This window comes from Miniopterus schreibersii, assembly GCF_964146895.1.
Source record: "Miniopterus schreibersii genome assembly, chromosome: 18".
Classification (NCBI taxonomy): domain Eukaryota; kingdom Metazoa; phylum Chordata; class Mammalia; order Chiroptera; family Miniopteridae; genus Miniopterus; species Miniopterus schreibersii.
Genome location: NC_138121.1, coordinates 17806620 through 17824120, shown reverse-complemented (window position 1 = coordinate 17824120; position 17501 = coordinate 17806620). Strand labels below are relative to the sequence as shown.

The following is a 17501-nucleotide window of genomic DNA, read 5'->3' as shown; positions in this document are numbered from 1 at the left end:
TGAAGCAATGAGTATATCCACTGTCCACAGCATAATATCTAATTATTTTTTATTAAAATGAACCATAAGTCCTTAAAAAATGTTCCATTCCTACTCTGAGTCAGACAATAAAAAGAACAGCTTAGGACATTTTGTTGTGCAAGAACTTAATGGAAAATCCAGAATGCTATCAAAGACTATCGGAGTCATGTTGGAAGGACATAGAAGCCAACTGAAAAGAACTCCCACTAGCCGAGATGGGACAAACTAAGCATGAAGAAGAATGGCTGTACCGAGTTGAAAAAAATATATACAAGCCCATGAGATCATAATGATGCTCAAAACAAACAAAGAATAAAAAATGAAGTCATACAGATAGACTGTGAGTATAAATTGAAAGGTAAAACAATACAGCTTCTAGAAAATAATAAAGAAAAAGTGTTAAAGTGTACTATATTAAAATGAAGTACTTCTTGGTTCTGAGAAACCCAGAGAAAGCACACTCCACCCTGTCTCTCCCACTGAACACACCTATAAAACGTGGACAGAAAATACATGGAGCAGCTATCTGAGGACCCCGAAAATTAAACAGTAGTGGGCAGATTAGGGAAGGCCAGGATTTGAAACACCACCTAACCAGTGGTGAGTTTACCATTTTTTCTTTCTCTGGCATCCTCCAGCCAGGACTCAAGAAAAGCCCAAAACCCAGGAGTGGGCATCGGTGTGGACAGAAAGCTCTAGGAGAAACCCTCAAGTTCCGCCTTAAGGAGTAGGAAAGAGGTCTCCTTACAGTCAGAGAAAGTGGGGGAAATTCCTCATTTTTTCTTTTTATTCCCCCTTTTGTTCATTTTCTCAAGTCCCATTACCTTGAATGGCTGCAATGGTGGGGGACAGAGGTACCTAAAACTCTGAGGGGCTGAAACCTGTTGCATTTTCTGTCTCTTGTCGCTAAGCCCTGGAGTGTGGATGAACTTGTGGGAAGTACCCAACATGGTAGGTAAAGCCCCAGGACAACTGGAACAGAAAGGAGCTCTGGAAAACAGATTCCATCTTGTTGTCAATGAACTGGGCTCACCCTTAAGATACACAAGTGTCTATGTAATACTAACCAGCATGCCAAAAACTCTGAAAACTGAACTAAGGGACAGAGCCAGAGGGGGAGAAGAAAGTACAGTGCTTAAAAATTATATGAAGAAATAATAGGTGAAACTTCCCAAGTGAAAGACATAAACTTACAGATTCAAGTTCAGTAAACCCCAAATAGGAAAAAACCAAAGGAATTCAAGCCCAGATATTTCATAATCAAACCATGGAAAATTAAAGACAGAAAAAATTTAGAAAGAAGCTAGAAAAAAACTGAAGCACTATTTATACCTGAACAATTTAAGAGGATGCAAGAAGGTAGAGTGTGCAGGAGCTCCCTGTACTCTTTCCAGCTGCTCTGAAAATCTAAAACTAGCTCAAAATAAAAAGGTAAACAGACAGCCCTAGCCAGTTTGGCTCAGTGGTTAGAGCATTGGCCCTTGGACTGAAGGGTCCCAGGTTCGATTCCAGCCAATGGCAAGTACCTTGGTTGCAGGCTCCGCCCCAGTTGGGGAGCATGCAGGAGGCAACCACTTGATGTGTCTCTCTCACATGGATGTTTCTCTTTCTCTCTCTCTTCCCCACTTTCCACTCTCTCTGAAAAAAAGCAATGGAAAAAATATCTTAGGGTAAGGATTTTAAAAAAAGGTAAACAGATAAATAATTATATATTGGCTGATATATTGGGGATAAAAATGAAATATTTACTTACATTTAAAGAATAAAACAGGAAACTGCAAAACAATTTGAAATTTGCAATAGGCTCCCCATATAACACAAAAAACTTCTATTTGAAGCATTTCAGCAAAAAACTTTGAGAAGCACTGATGCCTAAGCAATTCTACCATCTAGTCTCATAATCCCAAACCAGTCTTCATAGCTCTTTAGGCCTTAGTGTACCAGGTTTAAGACCAAGGAGTTGGATTAGATGGTCCCTAGTCCTTCCGAGTTCTCACACTTTATGGATTCCTTATACTTCTCTAAACTCTTTCTCCAACAACTAATGGTGGAGTATCTTAGAAGTTAAAAAAATGAAATTTGGAACCGGACAGATTTACTTACTTCCTAACTATACTATTTGACTGGGGCAAGTTACAACCTCTCTGGAATAACAACATCTACTTGTAGGGGTGTAAGGATTACATGAAAGGAAGTACACAGAGTACTCAGCACATAGAAGGGTATAAAACAAACAGTGGTTATTATAATAAAAGTTCTGCTTACGCCTCCTTTTCCTAATATAAATGTATTTTTTTCAAGGTATCGGAACTTCCACGGCTTTCACATCCCCATATATCTAACTGCCCGATCTGTACTTCCTCAGCTTTAGTTCCACATCTCCAACTACCTGCAGATATCTCCAACTGGATACTTATTGCCCCTTAAAAGTAAACATGCTAAAACCAAGTCATCACCATTCCTGCAAACCGGCTCCTTTTCCCAATCCAAGTCCTGTCATCCTCTTGAAGTCACCTAGGCTTAAAACCTCAAGAGGTAGCTTCAAGTCTTACGTTCTTTTCCTCAACTCCCTTTTTCAATCAACCATCAACTCTTACTGATTATTCCTTTTAAAAGTCTCTCATGTGGACAATTTCTTCCCATTCCCCAGTTCAGATCCCTACTAATCCACACCTGAATTATCATCACACCACTGCCAGATTCATCCCTCTCTGGCTCAGTTGGATCCCATCACTTCCGGCTACCATCTGCCAAATGAAGGCTACACTCTGATGCTGCACATAGGCCAAAAAAAAACTAGACTCAAATGATCTGTGACTCACAGAACATACCTTAGTTTAGTCTCTCATCCCATGTCTTCCTTTTCCTTTCTGCCTATTGAAATCCTGTCCATTTTTAAAGAACCAGCCTAAATACTACTTTCACAAAGACTTCTCTGATTCTAAAGATCTTTCTCATTTTTTAGAGAAGAATGCTGATAGGGAACTTGCATATCAGCTATCAAAATATATCATAAAGGTACATTAATTAAAATAGTTTTGGTATTAACACAAGACAAATAGATCAACGTTAACAGGACAGAGTCCAAATATAGATCCCTGCCTGTATGGGAATTGAATAATAATAAAGTGATGTTTCAGATCAGTGGAAAAAGGGTGAGCTATTCCATAAATGTTGTTAAGACAGCTGGCGATCTATTCACAGAGAAAAAAGTAAAGTTAGAACTTTACCTCATATTTAAAACTATAAAAGTACTGGAAAAATACAGTATGTTTATGACCTAGGATGGGGAAGAAATATAAATGCATAACGGAAAGACTGACTAAATCTGACTAAAATTTTCACATAATAAAAAACAATAAACAAAAAAAGACAAGTTATAGGCTGGGAAAAAAGTCTGCCACAGACTAGTATCCAAAGGATGTATAGTCAGAATATATACAGAAGTCCTGTAGATCAATATAAAAACAGACAAAAGAAATGTGCACAGAAGTATCAATGGGTCAAAGGATGAGAAATCTTAAGACCCAGTGAAAATATGAAACAATATCCAACCATACCAGTAATCAGGGAAAACAAATATTAAAACACTGAGACCATCATTTTTCCCCAATGGATTAGCAAAAATATTAAATACTAATAATATTAAAAGGAGATATTGTGGGCAAAGGTGCAATTTGACATACTGATGGCACATACATTTGTTCTTCGGTACTAACAATATTTTAACTGCAAATATCTTATGACCCAATAACTTCATGTATCTTGAAGAAACACAGGTGCACAAAAAGGCAATTTTACTACAACGTTGTAATAAGTCAAAAACTAATGTAAATGTCCATCACTAGGGAAATGGTTACCTAACCTTCTATAATACATACAACATTCAATACTGTGCAACTTAAAGAAATGAATATAGAACTCAGCTAAGGAAAAGTCTCCCCAGAACATACTGTTGGGTGAAAAAAGCACGAAGACCAACACCAAATGATACCACTTATGTAAACAAAATATATTTCTATGAATACATATTCATAGGAATTAAAGTTAGAAAATTCTGAACAGGTATACGCCAAACTGATAGTAGTGGTTATCTATTAAGTAGTGAATGGGTTTGGGAGGCAATTAGAAGAACCATCCAGCTAAATTTCTGATCCACAGAAACTGTGACATAATAAATATGTATTATCATTTTAAGTCACTAAGCTTTGAGGCAATCTGTTACATAACCAATTACACTTTATCTACAGATATATTTTTACCTTTTATAAATACATATATTGCCTATTTTTGAAAATGTTTTAAAAACCTCTTTCCCAAACATAATTTACTCATTCAAATTACATTAAAGCATCTTTCATCAAGATTCTGGCAAAGGTAAAAAATAATTCTAACCCAACCCGCGTGGCTCAGCGGTTGAGCATCAACCTAGGATCCATGAGACAGAGGTTTGAGTCCCAGTCAGGGCACATGGCTGGGTTGCGGGCTTGATCCCCAGTCAGGGGCGCGCAGGAGGCAGCCTATCAATGACCTTCTCATCATTGATGTTTCTCTCTCTCTCCCTCTCCCTTCCTCTCTCTGAAATCAATAAAGACATATTTAAAAATTAAAATAATTCTAGTAAGTCATCAAAACACTAAGACAAAAAGAGTAGAAATAAAAAGGGAAGATATTTTTTTGGCTAACAGTTCTAAGTCTTCCATTAACCACCACCCCTTGTTTTTGTTGTTTAACTTCATTAGTTCACTGGCTTAAAAACAGACTTGAATTAAATACTTTTAAAAAGCTACAGACAGCCCGGCCGGGCGTGGCTCAGTGGTTGAGCATCGACCTAGGATTCAGGAGATCAAGGTTCGATTCCCAGTCAGGGCACATGCCCGGGCTGTGAGCTCAATCCCCAGTCAGGGGTGTGCAGGAGAAAGCTGATCAATGACAACTCTCTCATCACTGATGTTTCTATCTCTCTTTCTCTCTCCCCTCTTTTCTCTGAAATCAATAAAGATATATATATATATATTTTTTAAATGTAAGATGGTTTTGAAATTAGCTCATTCACCCATTTGGGAAAAAAAAAAAGCTACAGACAGACAGAGGCATATATGATCAACTGAAAAGCAGTTAACATATTCACAAAGCCACTGATAAAATCTTACCACCATAAAATCGAAGCATACAGCCGAGATCAGGATTTGTCGCCTCCTCCTGTATGCGCGCAGGATCGTCATATCCCAGCCTGGATAAGTAATCATAAACAATCTGAAGAGGTCGTTCAGTAGGTTCCAGTCTCCTGCTTGCACAATTCAAAAGAAAAATATTTAGTAAGTGATAAAAATGCTTCACTTAATTTTTTAAATATGCTCTAGATGTTTACTTCTATACCAAGATTTTCTCTAATATCATATGATACAACTAATCTAAATAAATGGTGCTCGAAGTTTTTTCCTCAAGATCCCTTCTAAAGTCTTTGAGGATCCCAAAGAGCTTTTGTTTGCATGGGGTATATTTATTGTTATCTAATGAATTAGAAACTAAAATTAAGAATTTCCAAACATTCGTTTATTCATTTTTAAGCAACAATAAACCAATGATGCTAACATAAATAATCTTTGAAAAATATATTTTCCAAAATGAAACAACTTTAGAGAAAAGAATAGCACTGTCTTACATTTTTGTAAACTGCTAGTTGAACAGAAAACAGCTAGATTCTCAGATCTGCTTCTAAAGTCAATCTGCTGTGATAACATGCTATTTAGCCTCTAGAAAACTCCTCTGTACATGCATGAGAGACTGGGAGTAAAAAAGAAAATCAGTGCTTTAATATAAAATAGTTTTCACCTCATGGACCTCTTCAAAGAATCTCAGGGACCCCTGAAAGGGTCCTTTAAGAATGCCTGGTCCACATTTAAAAGCAGCAAAATTATGAGATATAAAGATTATACGTGGTCATATCTGATCTCACATAAGCTGCGCACAGAATTAGAGATGCAGAATTTGGGTTGCCCACTATGTCCCAGGTGCTACAGATTTCCACTAGCTTCGTAGATGATTCTTCCATAAAAATCAGGAATAAAATGGCGCAGTAATTCCCCAGAAATCATTACACCAGCTGGTCCTAACTGAAAACTAAAGTAAATCAGAATGTCTAAGTAATCATTTGTGGCTCCTGGTGACACTGCATATTTTAAATCACACGGACTTAAAATACTTAAAAATATTTAAAAAACAAAACGATGCAATATGTATTTTGATAGATGGGGTTACATCAGTAATAACAGCAAGGTACCTCTTTTGCAATTCTTTTATCAGAAAGCAAACCTTTATAAATACAGGGCTAAGAGTATAGGCTCCAAATGTCAGACTGCCTTGGATTGTCTCCCAGCTCTGCTATTTATCAACTACATGCCCTTGACAAGTTGTTTAACCTCATTGTCTTTAAATTCCTCATCAGTCTGATGGGAATAAGAACAGTAGTTATTAAATTTATTTACTTACAAGATATTACATAGTATGTAAAGTGCTTAGCAAAATATCTTAGGACTGGAACCAAATTTTACTTAGAATAAAAATAGAATATTTCCCCACCTGAAAAAAATAAAACACAAGTATAGGAAAGTCTATGCACGTTCAAAAGGTTTTGAAGAACATTAGTCTTTGTCTTAAAAGGATTCTGTTTAGAAAACTTAAGAACTGTATTAATTAGAAGCAACACGATGCACCTCCCATCATGGCAAAAACATATGAAGGACATTTGTAGTTAAAGAACTAGAAAATACTGTTGCCAATAAGATTTAAGTAAAAAATAACATGAATGCTACAAAAGTAATTGTAAACAAAGGCATCAAAATGAAAATTTAGGAGTGGAAATCATACTGATGAGCAAAAAGTAAAATAAAATACACCACCTGGCCCTTTCTAACTGCTCAGTTCAGACTTTTAGCTTCTATAAACTTAGAACTACTACATGGGGAATGACCAAAGAACCGAAAGTCTACAAAGGCCAATAAATGTTGATTTTAATAGATACAAAAAATAATCTTTTCAGAATAAAAACATCAGTTACAATTAATCTCTAGTCAAATAAAATAAAAATTTACAAAGGACTATGACAATAATAGGCATTTTCCCCATACAATGGTAGAATTCTTCAAAAAAAGATGCATTTTATGAGGGACTTCTAATACACCGTTTCCCGGGAAAGTCAATTAGCCATGTAACATGAAGACTGACTGACGGAGTAACTTGAAGACAAGGAGACCAAGGGTAGAAAGAGCTATCTGTATCTTCCAGTGTCAAAAAGGGTTAGACTAACTCTGGATTGCTCTAAAGAACAGGACTAGGAACAATGAGAAGTTGTTGCACAGGTAAGGGGGTTAAAATTGAGGAAGAATATCTGAGCTGCCCAATAATGAAACAGTCTGCCTCTCAAAATAGCTCACAGAGCTAGAGAGCCATCTGTCACCAATATTTTAGAAGAGACACCTTAAGAATCACACTGGGCCAGATGATCTTTAGAGTCTTTAGAACTCAAGAGTCTATTCCATATCCAAGATACCTTCCTAATGTAACACAAATTCTACCTAAACCCTGCTATTATTTTTGGATACAGAGCTTACTGTATTTAAATATCAAAATTCCATATAATGATCACATATTCAGGACCAAGAAATAATACTTTCAGGTTAAATCTTCCTAGCTCAATTTTTCAATTTCTCTCTAGAATACCAAGAAAAATGGAAACATCCTAATTCTGATATACTTTACATGATGAAATTTCCTTTCCTAAAAAGGCTCTGTAGATTGATGTATTATAGCATTGTACACCTGAAACCTATAATTTTATTAACCAATGTCACCCAATAAGTTCAATAAAAAATATATTTTAAAAAAGGCTCTGTAGATTTTGAAACCTCTCTATATTACAATTTCCACCTAAAGAAAGTATTTTCCCTGGTGGGAGAAAAAAAAAAAATCAATAGAATTTCCATATCTGCTCTTATTAATTTAGCATAAATGGGTAAACAAGAAATATTTTAAGAACTGCAAAAACAAGTAAAATGAGAGACTGATTCCATTTACTTATTAAACTCATCTGCTTAAAAGAGTAGAGAGTAAGGGGGAGGGGAATGCTATAATATGCTTACAGATCAATTTTGTGTTTCAAAGTTACAAATGTTTAACAGGCTGGTAATTAGCTATTTGTTAAAACTCTCACATATAAAAGGAAAATTATATACTGTAAAACAGGTGTAGAAGAGAGTAAGGCTGGCAATGAAAGGATCAGAACGCTCAGCATTTGAAATACTTGTAAGTGCTTTACGGAGAGGCGGTAAGACTACTGTAATAGTTTTAGTTTGCTTCTAAGGCTTCTACAAGCTAATATGTCCTTGTGAATCTGAATACATATGCATACGGTTATTTCTCTCCAAACCAGCCAATACACTAATGCTATCAACACTAGTTTAAAGCTCTTAGCCAACAGCAGCCCACAGTTATTCTAAATAGTGCTCACAGTTAAGAGTAAATTTCATTCCAAATATCACTTCATAAACATTTTAATTAATAGTGGAAGGCAAAAGTTTACATTATTGAAATCCAACAAAGGGATAATACATTATATCAAAGACCCTAACAAGCACAGCAGCACTCTTGAAAGAATTGTATTACAGTAAACCAGATGGTATTGCAACAACCATTAAAAACAAAACAAAACACTGCCAATTAAATTATGACCCACCAACAACTCTAAGACACAAGCTGATTTCATTATTAAAATGTAAAAACAAAAAGAATTTAAATAAAACAAATTAATGTATATCATATTCTTTTAAATTTTAAAATACTACAAAAAGCCCGGCCGGCTTGGCTCAGTGGCTAAGCATTGACCTATGATCCAGGAGATCGTGGTTGGATTCCCGGTTAGGGCACATACCCGGGTTGCAGGCTCAATCCCCAGTTGAGGGTGTGCAGGAGGCAGCCTATCAATGACTCTAATCATTGATGTTTCTATCTCTCTCCTTCTCCCTTCCTCTCTGAAAAATCAATTAAAAATATATTAAAATAGTACAAAAATATAAAGCACAAAACAAAAATAATCTTCTTTTTCTTTCTTCAGTGATAATCCGTTCAGTATGTATCCTTGATATAGCAGGCAGTTAGGCAGACATGAACAGAGTAGGAAAGATAGGCTAGGTACAGAAGTTCACCAGGGGGAAAGCCCCACACGCCTAGCAACTGGGAAAACAAGTAATGTAAGGGGGGACCCTCACCCACAGGGTGACCTTTCCTCCCCTAGCACATCGCTGGTCATGTGGTTTAAACCTCTGATCTTTCATATACCCGGACATGCAGTTCTGACCCTCCCCTATCCTTTCCTCCCCTTGCATGTCGCTAGTCATATGGGTTAGTCCCCTTAGAGGGGGAATAAACAAGGAGGCTGCAGAACAGCATTAAGCATTAAGCCCCCAGGACAATAAGGTTCTGATCCACATTAAATACATGTAGGCCTCAGTTGTGTTTCAGCTCCAGACCCAGAAAAGCACCAAAACCAGACAAGTGATGTCATGGCTGACATCAGGACCAGGTGCATTGACTAATGACCCTTTGCCCTGGCATTGACCAATCAGTAGAAACCATGATCCTGAAAGGACACACCTGGAAAGCTGATGAATAATCTATTGAGATACTCCGCTGAGAACTCCCCTAAAAATGCCTTTAAAATCCCTTAAATCGAAGAACCCAGTGCCAAGCGCTCTTGTGCTCTCTCCTCTTTCCTCCCTCTCTCTTCTTCCCTCTCTCTAACACCCAGCACCTTTCCCCTTTCTTCCCTCAGGCATGTAGCTTTCCTCTCTTTCTCCTAAGCTCCAGGGGCTTCTGCCTCTGTAACTTGTTCCCTGAGTCCACGAAGCCCAGCTGGCTCACTTCTTCTACCTCTGACTTTCTAAATAAACTTTCTCTTGTGTTGAGTTCTTGGCTCTGAATTCTTAGTTAGCCAAACTGAGGTCTAACGTTCAACATTAACATCCTAGAACAGGATTTTTCATTAACTTTTATAACATCAAAATATGGTAAACTAAATTTTAGTAACTTGTAAGAGGTGAAACAGCAAGTCAGTGACATAAAAGGAATTAGAACTCAGGATCCCAAATCCCTAGGGTATTATTTTCTGATACACATATTATTGCTCCTTAGCTTATCTTAAAAGATAGTCTATCAAACACAGAAATCTTAGTAATTTTGATGACTAAGAATTAAAGCAAGTATATGACCATGAGCCAAAGGGCACTGCGTTTTATCACATATGATCCTGTTACAACTTTTCAGACAGAAGGCAATGATTACACTAAGCTCCACTAGTGAGTCATTTATCACTTAAACAGTTCAATAAAAAAGACTGATCAACTATTATCATGTAAAAAGCAATGGACTGATAGACAAGACACTGTTCCAACCACAGCTCTAGCAACAGGCGGCTGCAGGAATGTGTTTGCAACCTGCCCTCTCCGGGGCTCTGTTTCATGTCTATAAAATGAAGGGACATGGTCTCAGTGATTATCCCTTGGGAAAATCACCAGCCTTCTGAGCAAGACAAGTCTTTGTTGTGTAAGATTGTCCCACATGACGTAAAGCCTCTCTGGCCCTTGTCCCCTAAATGCTGGTAACTCTCCCCAGTAGTTGTGACAATCAAAAAACCTTGCCCCCAAACCTATTTCAAAATAGAAAGGATAGGGGGTAGAAGGGCTGTTAGGTAGGGTACATTTCACTCCCCTAGACTATGATCTCTCTCAGGGTTCTCTCTTCAAGTGCTAAAATTCTATAAATTAGTAATCCTTCAGTTTTATTTAAGTCACAAGTTCATGACTGAAAAAGAGTACGAAAAGAAGGAAGTCGTGGATGATTTGGAAAATACATGGTGAAATTTTAGTCCCAGTAATCCCATTTCTAAGACCTAGCCCAGGAAAATCAATAATGTAAAGATTTATGGGCAAAGGATTAGTCATCACAACACTAGTTCTAAGAGTTGAACAATTTGAAACAACCCAAACAAGTAACATTTATTGAGCACTTATTTGACGCCAGACATCATTCTAAGTACTTTACTTCCTTGCTACTCAAAGTATAGCACATCACTTAAGAGCTTAATTCAAAATTTCAGGCCCCATCCCAGACCTACTGAATCAGAATCTGTATTTTAGCAAGCTCCCCAGGTGACACAGGAGTTTAAGAAACACTATTTTATAAGTATTAATTCATTTAATCTTCATAACATGTATAATTAATCCTTAAGAAAACTCTATAATGTAAATATTATCATCCTTCAATTTACAGATTAGTTAACTAAGGCAAAGAGCATTATGTAACTTGCATAGTAACTGTCAGAACTAGAATCTAAATCCACACACTCTCTAAAATCCAAGCTCTAAACCATTATTGCATATTATTTTTCAATTTTTATACAATATCTCCATAAAATGGAATATTATGTAGCAATTAAAACTGGTGTCTAGGCCTTGGCCAGGTAGCTCAGTTGGTTAGAGCATTGTCCCGATATGCCAAGGTTGTGGGTTTGATCCCAAGTCAGGGCTCATCCAAGAATCAATCAATGAATGCATAAAAGTGGAACAACAAATCAATGCTTCTCTCTGTCTCTCTCTCCCCGTACCTTCCTCTCTAAAATGAATAAATTAAAAAATTTTAAAAACAACAAAAACCTGGTATCTAAGGAATTTTTAATAATACAAGAAAATAATTAAAACAAGCAGTAAATAAAATTAATATATGGTATCGCCCCAAATACATAATTGTTTTTAAATTACATACACACTCACTTTGAAAAAGATCTGGAAAAAAATGTTACCATGGGGAAGCAATATATGGGATCTGGTGTCAGAATGCCACAGTTCGAATTCCAGCTCTACCGCTTACAGCTCAGCAACCTTAGGTGAGAGAGATGTGTAACCTTTTTAAGACTCATTTTCCTCATCCATAAAATGGGAACTATATTTACCTCACGAGACTGTTGTGAGGATTAAATGAAGTAATCTACAAAAAGCTTAATGATTAAAAATTACTTCTCTTTGTACTTTTTCATTTTTCCAAAATTTCTGCAATGAATACATATTACACTTCAGTGCGCAACAAAAAAAGTTATTTAAAAAGATGTCTTAGATTGTCAACTACCCTATAAAGGGCTATTATGAAGAAAGTACCTATCCTCTGATGAGATAACAGAAGACTGAACTCAAGCAATTAACCATTGAATAAGACAGCTGAAAATTATCTTTAAATAAGTATGATTAAATAGTGAAACTGAGTAAGGGACACTACCAGTTTCTCCCCAGGAGGGCCTTTACTCGGAACAAAGTCCACCATCTATCTCATCTATCTTGAATGATTTAGGCATTCCAACTGCCTGGCAGTACCTCCCTGACCCTGAACAGGTTGCTAGACCTCTCAGAAAGCTCAATTTTCCTCGTTTGAAAGGAATGTCATGACCTCCCTTGGAGTTGTGAGAATTTAATGAAAAAATGTGAATAAAGTACTACACACACACTGATAGCAAAAGAAAGCACTGAATGTTAGCTAAAACCTACCATCATCATCATTCTTTGGCTGGATGACTTCTAGAGCTCCTATTCCAGAAATGAAAATATATTCATTTTTTCAAACCATAGTTTTTAATAGTGTTTTCATTATTGTCTAATCAATTATATCTTCAAAGAGCTACTTCATTATAAAATTATCAAGGCCACAGGGCTAAAAAGAGATAAACTCTCCACTTTAAGTAGTTTAGATTCACAAAAGTAAATTACATCACATTTGGATTCTTAATTAACAACACAACTAGTAGTAGCAAGCTAATTCAGGAGGGGTTTCCTGAATTAGCTAATATCTTCATATACACTAGTATACAAATGAGTAAGTCTTATGTTTAATTACATTAGCTCCACCAATCACTACCAGCTATAGTGATTACATATGTAGGTCAAGGCTTTCCACCGATAAAATTAGATTGGAATCAGTATTAAGATTTAGAAAAGCCTAAGGATCACCCTGTCTGATCCTTTAGTTTTACAAACAGATTTAGGAAATGTAGTTAACTGATGAACAAGGAAAACATTCAAATGCTAATCTACTTTTTCAGGAATTAATCCAGGTCCTAAAAGGAACACATAATAAACCTTAGTTTAGACTTTTAAAATGACATCAATTTTTAGCTCAGCTAAAGGTGTTACTATTATTACATTTTAGGGGTAAGTGGGAGCTTCCTTTCTCACTTTCAATAGCACTGAATCTACAGCTTTGAATTGTTTCAAGATATTTATTCATTACAGAGAAGAGGGAGGAAAGAAAATCACCAGTCAGGCTGAGACGGGCCAGTAAGCCAGGACAAGTGCAACAGGGAAACTGAGACAAATAGCTGAACGAACTGGCTGAGCAATTTACAGCAGATACAGAAGGTCACTCCCTAGAGATAACATCTAGGCCTCAGCTGTATTTCAGCTCCAGACGCAGAAAAGCAGCAAAACCAGGTGAGTGACACCAGGACCAGCTGCAATGACTAACATCCCCTGCCCTGACGCTGACCAATCAGTGGAGACCACAACCCTAAAGGAGCACACCTAGAAAACTGATAAATATTCTGCTGAAACCCTCCTGAGACCTTCCCTAAGATTCCCACCTGGCAAGAGAGAGAAAGCCTCAAGACCAAGGACCCATGAGCTCTCTCTCTCTGGAGAGCACTCCCACGCCTTCCTCTTCCTCCTCTTCTTCCCCCAAAGACACGTATCTTGTATCTCCTGAACTCCATGAGGCTTGCAATCAGGGGAGCAATGGGTAGTGGTAGCTTGTTCCAGGCTAATCCCCTAAACCTGTCCCCAAGGCCCCCTTTTCTCTGACTTCCCAGAGAGTTTAGGCAGCCCAGCCTAGGCTCTCCTATTGCTCCTTCTATGCTAAGCTCTTCCTTGTTTCACAGGCCCCAGCTTTAATAAACGTTCCCTCATAGTCACCTGGACTTGAGTTGTGAAATCTTTCTTGCATGAAGTCAAGAACCCACACACTACTGGCCAGCCCTAGGGAGACCCATCAAGGGCCAGGTCCCCTTTCTGGTAATAAGGCATAAGCTCTTATTTGACACTTAATTCAAAGAACAGTAATTTGTTTAAAAAAATGAATCAAAGAACGTGTTCATATGCACAGTATAAGACTACTATAAAACTACTTTTTTTCATATAAAAATTTTTTAAAAACATAAATGGCTTATAAACCTATGAAAATATGCTCAACTTCACTCATTAAGATGAATAAAAATTAAAATGACAAAAATAACAAAATTCCTATCAGATTTTCAAGAATCTAAGTCATCATGGTTGAAAAAAGGTTTGTCTTTGGAATGTTGACTATGATTCTCTAATTTAAAAACTGCTGACAGTCATTTGTATTCACAAGCCAGTACACACTCATACATGAGTATGTATTACTTTTAAAACTTTTTAAAAAATTTTTGTTTATTGATTTGGAGAGAGACAGAAAGACATCCATTTTATTGTTCCACTTATTTATTCATTCACTGGTTGATTCTTATTGTATGTGCCCTGACCCAGGATGGAACCTGCAACCTTGGCTTACTGGGATGGTGTTCTAACCAACTGAGCTACTCGGTCAGGGCTAAAAAACCTTTTTAAATGTTTATTTTCACCCTGGCCAGCGTGGCTCAGTGGTTGAGCATCGACCCATGAACTAGGAGGTCATAGTTGGATTCCCGGTCAGGATATATGCCTGGGTTGAGGGGGGGGTGCAGGAGGTAGCTGATCAATGACTCTCTCTCATCATTGATGTTTCTATCTCTCTCTCCCTTCCTCTCTTTGAAATCAATAAAAACACATTAAAAAAAATGTTTATTTTCAATTTAGATATCCAACCTATTACGCAATACAAATGAAATAACTTTACGTTTTCCTTCACTGGTAGTTTTTAAGTTTAAGAATCATAACATCAGCATTCTAAGGATAAACCTGTTTTCAAGCCTAGTGACTGCATAATCAACATCAGTTCCAACACAATTAAAATCCTAAAGCACACTTCCAACAGAAACATGTATTACGTACACTGCAGAATTCAAGTAGTAAGACTCAGGCCTTACCTGACCAGGTCTCCATGAAGCTGTAAATAAAGACTTTCCTTTCCCTCTCCAGAACATATTTCCGATGCTGGTGTCTCTACTGTGCACAGGACAAGATGTAAGTCAGAGGAGGAGGCAGAGGAGGTGGTGGTTGTAGTGGCAGTGGTCGTGTCTGCTCCATAAAGGTAAACACAGCCTCTCTTCACATCTTCTCTCAGCCAGTCTCTTTCTCGAGAGCCAAACCTACTTCTCCTATTCAAACAGTTTCTGCTCCCATTGCGTTTCATATTTCTCTAAAAAAAAAAAATCAAGAGAAAAATCATCCGCTAGAATGAGTTAAACATGTTCAGTACCCATTCCACCTTTCCACTCTATAGTCACCAATACTCTGCTCAACTGAGTATTACCTCCTCTCAGAGAACCTTCTGCATTGGCCATGCCCATTCTTAACCTGGTAAACTTAGTTTTCTTTTTCTAAGTGCTTTTTTTAAAAGCTTTTTTTTTTTTTTTTTTTTGAGAGAGAAACATCAATTGGTTGCCTCCCACACATGCCCCAACTGGGGTATCAAATCCACAACCTGGGTATGTACCCTGACCAGAACTTGAACCCACCACCTTCTGCTGTACAGGACGACACTCCAACCAACTGAGCCACACCACTCAGAGCCAAATTTAGTTTTCATTATTATTATAGGTGCTCATGTCTCTGTCCATCATCTTTTCTGACCTTTCCTTTTTCTTATGTTTTCAGAAAAGTGTCAAGAATAATAAAACATCTACCCAACTTTCACAAATTTTAATATTTTGTCATATTTAGTTCCAATCATTATTCTAAAGGACATATATACAATATATTCTTACATATACAGCTGAAGCCACCTGGTACCCCAACACAATCCTATGACCCTCCCTCTCTCCCAAAACTCTCTACTGGATTTGGTATTTGTCATTCCATGCATTTTCATGTCTGCCATATATGTACATACCTATAAACTATATATAGTAATGTTCTGCATGATTTAAAACTTTAAATCCTAGCATACTTATGTTTCGCCCTGCAATACTTTTATTTGGTTCTATGTTGGTTTAGATATATCCATTCTAATACACCCAGCTCATTCATTTGAATAATATTCCATTTTTGAATACACTGCAATTTATCCATTCCCCTGCTGATGGCATTTAGTTTGTTTCTAATTTTTCACTGTTGGAAACAATGCTTCAACAAACAATTTTGAAAATTGAAAGTTTCTCTAGGGTACTGACCCTCTGCCTTATATCCCAAATAAGCAAGTACAGAATCAACCCAATACTGCACAAATATTCTTTCCATTCTCATCATGTTACAAAAAAATTACTGTTGCACTTGATAATTTAGGCATGTGAAATTCATACACATTGTGGAGTCACTGTTATCTCAAGGCAAAAACAACTGCTACAGCAATATAACAAGATTCGAAAGATCAACATTTACCTGCTCTATTTTTACAAGTCATTTCTGTTCCCTTTAAAAGAAATTTCCACTAACTACACTGGCATACCTCTCCAGTGTCAAGCCTTTCACTCTGTTTCAGTAATATCCAACTACTTGTAGCTCCCCAAACACACCAACTAACCACAATTCTGTGACTTGTCTGAAATGTCCTCTCCCACTCTGTCACCTGACTAGTCATTCTTCAAAACTCTGTGCAGATGTCACTCTCTCTACACTCTCTATGAAACCTTCCGTCTCCCATCTCCATTTCTCTCCAGCTAGGTAGAATCAATTTCCTGGTAGAATGAATTAATGACTACTCTCTACTCAGCAGAAGTTCACCTTGAACATACTTCTATTACTATGCAGATCACAATGGGTTTTAATTATTTATTTGATATTTCTTCCTTTCTTCTACAACTGAGAATCTATTATAGTGCTATAACACCTGGGTGGCACAGAAATGCATGCAGAACTCAGGTGACATCACAGAAATGTGATGCATGTCAGCCCAATTAGCTCTGGCAAGAAGTTAAACAAACTTGGAGGGAAGTATCTCCATTTTTACAGAGAACCCTACAATCTTTTCTCTGTATCAGCCAAAAAGTAAATAAACTACTTTTACTACTATTCCTCATTAGAAAACAGAAATACCTATAAAGCAATTTTATTATTATTATTGATTTTAGAGAAAGGAAAGGCGGGGAGACAGAGAGGGAGGGAGATGGAGGGAGAGAGAAAGATGTCAGAGAGAAACATCAATCGGTTGCCTCCCATAGGCACATTGGGGATGGAACCCAAAGCCTAGGTATCTGCCCTGACCAGGAATCGAACCCACCACCTTTTGGTGTACAGGACGATGCTCCAACCAACTGAGCCACACCAGCC

General features: G+C 37.2%; 1 protein-coding gene across 1 annotated transcript in view; it reads right to left on the bottom strand.

The window, feature by feature from the left end:
• PHLPP2 (PH domain and leucine rich repeat protein phosphatase 2) overlaps nt 1–17501 on the bottom strand; it is a 56577-nt gene that overhangs the window by 33668 nt on the left and 5408 nt on the right. Inside the window, exons 2-3 of the mRNA XM_081117606.1 lie at nt 15161–15432; nt 5175–5308 (exon numbers count right to left, since the gene is read on the bottom strand). Of these exons, the coding sequence (XP_080973732.1) occupies nt 5175–5308; nt 15161–15432 (406 nt within the window). The remainder of the gene's footprint in view (nt 1–5174; nt 5309–15160; nt 15433–17501) is intronic.